The sequence below is a fragment of the Lepidochelys kempii genome, chromosome 15 (assembly GCF_965140265.1).
Source record: "Lepidochelys kempii isolate rLepKem1 chromosome 15, rLepKem1.hap2, whole genome shotgun sequence".
Taxonomy (NCBI): Eukaryota; Metazoa; Chordata; order Testudines; family Cheloniidae; genus Lepidochelys; species Lepidochelys kempii.
The window spans coordinates 1,396,766-1,402,775 of record NC_133270.1 but is presented as its reverse complement, the minus strand read 5'-3'; the positions used below and the strand labels follow the sequence as shown (position 1 = coordinate 1,402,775).

Sequence of the window (6,010 nt, the reverse complement as noted above, 5' to 3'; positions counted from 1 at the left end):
CGCTCACCCAGCCCGAGCCCCGGCGCCGCCCTCGGCGCGCACCCGCGCGGCCTGCTGGGGCTTGTCGTTTTTTACCGCCACCAGCGAGCGTCCGGCGCCCGCCTTCGAGCGAAGGGACTACATCTCCCAGAGGTCTCCTCGCTGAGGGAACTACGGCCAGAGGCGAGCGTGGCGCTGTGCAGGCCGGGAAATGCAGTCCGCGTCTGCCCCCGAGAGCGAGAGCGAGGCCGAGGTGGGTCGCCCCACCCGCGTGGAGCTGCGCGACGCCGCACTACAAGCCCCATGGTCCCCCGCGGCAGGCCGCCGAGCCCCACTATAACTTCCGGGCGGAGGCCGCGCCTGCGCTAGCCCGGGCGGAGGCAGAGGAGGCCGCCATGCCGCTGCGCTCCCGGCTGTACAGCGTGTTCTTCCGCCGCACCTCCGCCTTCGCGCTCACCGTGGCGCTGGGGGCCCTGCTCTTCGAGCGCGCCTTCGACCAGGGCGCCGACGCCTTCTACGAGCGCCTCAACCGCGGGGTGAGGGCCGGGGCGGGGCCGGGCCGGGCGGGGCGGGGCGGGGCCGGGCGGGGCGGCCCAAGGTCAGGCCGGCCCGTGCGCTACGCGAGGCCCCGGCCGCCCGCATCCCCGGGCCGCGCCGCGCCGCCGCCGCCTGCCCTGGGCCTGGCCGGTGACGCTCTGCCCCGGCGCGGGGGGCTGCGCGGGGAGGCCGCGGCCCCGGGCTCGCCCCCGTGGCCGCGCTGGGGCACGGGCGGGGGGTCCCGCACGCTCGTGTCCCGGACTCCCCGGGTCTCCCCGGCTCACAGCGGGGCCCGTTTCCGCCCCGACCCCAGCGGCCCCTCGGGGACCGAACTCCCAACCCTGCGTTTCGCGGGCCCGCGCTCGAACCACCGACCCCCCCCCCCCCCCCCGGCTTCCCTGGCCGCCTTGGCCCGAGGGGGAGACGGTCAGAGACCTTGTAGCGTCGGGGGCGCAGCACAAGGACCGAATTCCTCCTGCTTCTCGGATGCCCCGGTTTCCCTGGAGGCGGGCGGCTGCAGCGAGGGGCCGGGGACGGGCTGCGGCGCTGCCCCGAGCCGCCTGCACTCGCCACAGCGGGAGACGAGAGGCATCATCAAGTCATTGCTGGGAAAAGAAAAGGCGTAGTTGTGGCACTTGGAGAAACCTGCCATGGTTGTAGTTAAGTTGCATCTATGGACAGGAAAATCCTAATGAATGCCTGGATTCCATGGCAATCAGTGATAGGCACATTACCTGATCCTCCAGTGATCTGTAACTGTCCCCTGAGCATACCAAGTTGTGATTTAAAAAAGTATGTATTTTAACTCTAAAAGCATCCAGAGTTTGTGCAAAATACAAAATTACAGCCAAATATAAAGTGTGTATGATTTGCACGTTTCCTTGCTCCTTCCAGGAGTTTGGAGCCAGATGAAATTTCTGATATCCAACTGGAATCATGTATTTCTTTAGCTACTTTCTTAATTGAGCAATTCAGTTAATTTTTAGGGTATTTTTGTCATCTAGGGTTGTATGCTGACTTTTCCTCTTTTAAAGAGGCTATGATCCTGTCTAGGCCAGGCATTAGAAATGCTCTGATCCTTTCTGCCCACAAACAGGAATCTTACAAGTATTTATTGTACCAGTTGGTTGTGATGGTTGGGCCAAAGACCTTGTTTTGGGTCCAGCTTGAATCTGTGTTGACTACAGTGGCTTTTCCTTAGTGTGAATGGGGAGCCAGAAGCTGCAATGCTTTGGTGTTTCTTAACCTGTAAGGCTACAGAGTAGGGCAGCAATAGGAACCTGCAAAGTTGTATGATCCTAGACTGCCTCCCTATAAAAATACACTTGAAAGCTACCTACATTCCCTTCCTGCTACTGAGTGGCTTACCTAATGCAGATCCTGAGTAGGGGGCCCCAGGCTGAGGCATCCGTGCACTGCTCCAGGCTCCTGTGGCACTCACCTGGGAAAATACATGTGGCAAAGAGGCATCAATAGATGCTTCTGCTCCAAGTATCATACTCTCCTCTGGTGACTGGGTACAGGGGGGGCCATAGAACAAAAGAGCAAAGCTACTATAAAAATATTAAGCAAAATACAGAAAAGGGTGTGTGAATAGAAGGAAGAAATGGCAGCAAGTATGCTGGGACTTGAGAGGAAGGGGACCTGGTCTCATTCTGCCAGTCCACTGCAAGAGGCAGCTTCATGAACAGTGCAATTCTCCCTCTTGAAGTTACCCCAGAACTCTTGTTTCAAGTGTGTGCTGTGACTTGTGGAATAAGTGCTTTGGTATTTCTGGAGTGCTCTGGTCTGGCTAGGTAAGGCATTGTGTGGATGTGCCAAAGTGGTCACCCAAACAAATGCCACTAGGATATGCTGTCAAGGGCAAGACCCCAAATGGGACAGCAATGGCAGGAAACTTCAGTGTGTTCCTCACTGGTAGGCATTCCCTTTGGCTGAAAGTAAAAATTCAGCCCATCATCACTGGGACATACACATAAGACTTCTTGCTTCTGTTTTTTCAAATGCAGAAACTGTGGAAACACATCAAGCACAAGTATGAGACCCAAGAAAAATGAAGTGAGAGCTGCAGGAGCCGTGCAGGGGTGTCTGTATCCTCTTGTGCAAACTCTTCAGTTGCCCGATACCAGTTACCAAGAATGAAAATGGGCTTCTGACTGAAGAAATCTGAGCCGGAGTACATCACCAGCTTCATCTGTGGAAGAAACCTTGATGGACTTTAGGATTTACTCCTGTTGTGTTAAAATGTCCTGTTAAACTAATAAACTCACTAACCTATACCTCTTGTGCTTACATGTTCAGTTAACTTCCCCTGTGCTCCATATGTAAATAAGGGTTTATTGTTAACTACAAGATGTAGGGCTCTAAATTAACGTGCCATATAAAGCCTTATTTCTGTGGCACTAGTATGGAAAATCATAAGTGGTTTGTTTTTAGTGTAAGCTAAAAAGTGGAAGCACATATACAGCTGAAGGCCTTTGTCAATATTTATTGCTTCTGCCTGGTAAATGTTCCAATTTATAACTCAGACCCAATGTACAGACAGGAGCAATAGCCTTTAATAGGCAGGCAATAGCTAGCCAATCTCTCTAACCAGAAATGGTATCTCCAAATGTTCTTAATGCACTTTATTTATTTAAAAGTTATTCCTCCAGCATTCAAACCCATCTTTTACTTAGCTCTTGGTTGTACTCAGCACTTTAGTCTCTTTGTTTAAACATCTTGTTTTCTACAGTAATTAGTAATCAAATTACCTGGTTTTGGGGCTGTATCTTTGTTAATGTCAGACAAACCATCTTGCCTTTGCTTGCTGACAAATAATATGCACTTGTTCAGCAAGATGGCTGCCTCAGTCGTATTGATTTTAATTAAAATCTTTAATTTTTAAATATCCTTCACTGTTCAGTGAGAAGTGCTGCTTTGTGCTCAGACAGCTGGCCTGAGCTGCACTTTAAAAACAAAGAAAAAAACCCTGGGGAAGAAGGGCTAAAATGAAGGGGTTGTAAATAGGATGTACAGCTGGTGTATTCTACTCACATCTGTGAGCACTATAAGCTCTTGAAAAGAGACTAACTCATTTTAAATATAGCGTTGGACTGGAGCTCTGCATTAGCATGCTGGGAGGGCTGTAGCGAGTGGGTCTTAAGCGTTCTGATCAGCCTTTTCCGCTTACGTGAGGAGTATGCTGGAGTGGGGTGCAGGCGGTGGCGTCTTTTGCTGTTTGATACAAACATAAGGTGCTAAACAGATAGTGCCTGCCCTGGGAGCATAAAGCTAAATGTCGTCATGGGGGACTGGTAAAAAGCAAGCAACGGGAAGGGACATAGCTACAGTCACACTATAGTATTGCCATGTCTATACAGCAGCAGGCAAAACATTTCCCAGAATAGGTAGACTACCATGCTGTGAGCCTGTAGCAGGGGTGTTAGGTGGGATTGTATGCAAGCAGCTAGCCCAAGCTGCCCTGCTTGGTTTTGTGTCAGGGTGCTATTCTTAGCCTGCTAGGTGGAGCAGCACTAGTGCCTTTGTCTATGTGGGAAGCACTCTCATCCTAACTCATAGCAGTGCCATCAGTTCCCATGACCCCTTGCTGCCTATTTCCAAAAACCCTCTTCCTTCACAGGAATTGAAGTTACAAAGCATTATCTAACTACCTGATTCCTTTAAAAGTAGAAAAGTGGGAATCTGGTTTTAGTGCACGGGGATGATGGAAAACAGCTACCTCCTGTCCGTCCAGTGCAGTACTGTACAAACCAAGCTGCCTGCCAGTCGTACGCAGCTTACACTTGAACTGTCTTTCTACTTGTTACATTTCCACTAATAATGTGCAGTTGATGTTTTGCTGATGGATGACTGAGGTGGAATGAAGCTTGCTACAGCAGTAGTATGAACTGGAGAAAAGCTTTATGGATACTGAAAATAGATTGGTTTCCGAGTAGCAGCTGTGTTAGTCCGTATCCGCAAAAAGAAGAGGACTTGTGGCTCCTTTGAGACTCTCTAAGGTGCCGCAAGTCCTCTTCTTTTTTTGAAAATAGATTAACCACAATGGGTGCTGTTTACACTTGCTGGGTAAGGAGGATTTGCCAATATTTTGTTAGAGTAAAAATGGCTGCTGTAGACTCCTAGCAGCCCTAGATTACTTTTATAGAGGCACCCTAGGGGGTAGGATTCAGGCCTTGCTGGGCTAATCTCATAACCTAAAAAAACCTCCAAGCCCACCTTTGCTTCTAGTGCAAGTTCTACCTGCAGTGCTGATAGCTTCGTGCTATGCTGAACTAGTGATGGTGGTTTCAGCAGCCTTGAAGCTAGAGTTACCTAGCAATGAATACATATTAGAGGGGGAGGTGTAGTAGCAAGTCTGGCAAAAAGCAAATTATTAGGCAACGGGATAACTGAAAGTACAGGGGTTAAGTAGTTTCCCATGGCTATTGACAATGGCTTTTGGGAAAGCACAAGTGTTAAATTAATTCCTTTTACCCCATGTCCTAGTGGGCTGTTGAATAGAGCAGAAAATCTTATCCTCTGAACATTGAGGGGCTTTAATCTATTTGCATAATGGTGACAGCCATTTCCATCCTTTCTGAAAGCAACCCCAGTGTTAGAGGACTAGTCACATAGCTGTACAGTCTCCTCCCCCTGCGTATAACTTGGCAGTGAGGGATGTGCATTCGAAGCTTAATACGAAAGCCTGCCTTCTGCAGTATTTGGAGAAAAGCAACATGTACGACACATGCGGAAACAAGGGCTAGAATGCTGGAAACCTTAGAACTCAGTGCATTTTAAGTGGCAGTAATACACCACAAATAAATTGCTCTTGACTTTCTTTGGAGCAGGTTAATCTACCACAACCCATTTGTTACCTGTTTTTGTGGGGAGCTAATGTACTCATCCTACATTTGAAAATAAATAGTATAAGTTTACTGGTGAGCAGAACACATTTTAAATGTGCAGATATTTAGTGACAACTATTAATGATATTTGTATCACAGACAGCTAGCGCAATCTCCAATGTCTGTCTAGGCTCTTGTAAGGTAGCCCTCACCATGGTATCTGAGCACCTTACAAATAGATTAAAGTGACCTCAGGAACAGTCTCATTCTGTAGAAGTGATGTTTTCTATGACAAGATTGTTTCTCTTGAGCCCTCTGTCAGCAGGCAGAGATTGCTATTTACTACTAGCTCATAGCATTCCCCATGACAGGTATGATCTGAGCTGTTCTGCTTAATGAGTGGTGACAGGTAGCTATGGGGACTATGACTGCAGAAGCAAATCACTGCATGCCTTCCCCTTATTTGCAAACTGTAATCATCATGCTTTAGATGCCTTGATAATGAATGCATTTCAAAGGGGCTTTGGTCCATGCATATCCACTGCACACCTCACTTCATTAAACAAGCTCCTAACTGCAGACATATAATAGTTCACTGCTAACAGATACAGACAGATTAAATTAGATAGGGTTCATTGACGGAAACTGTATAAAACACCAAGCCA

At 49.0% G+C, this 6,010-nt stretch overlaps 1 protein-coding gene across 1 annotated transcript; it reads left to right on the top strand.

Annotated features, from left to right (window-relative positions):
* Positions 1–314: 314 nt before the first annotated feature.
* UQCR10 (ubiquinol-cytochrome c reductase, complex III subunit X) lies at positions 315–2,795 on the top strand. The gene is made up of 2 exons (XM_073313092.1): positions 315–515; positions 2,526–2,795. The coding sequence occupies exons 1-2, from the start codon at positions 375–377 to the stop codon at positions 2,571–2,573; spliced, it is 189 nt and encodes a 62-aa protein (XP_073169193.1). The 5' UTR covers positions 315–374; the 3' UTR covers positions 2,574–2,795.
* Positions 2,796–6,010: the final 3,215 nt, after the last annotated feature.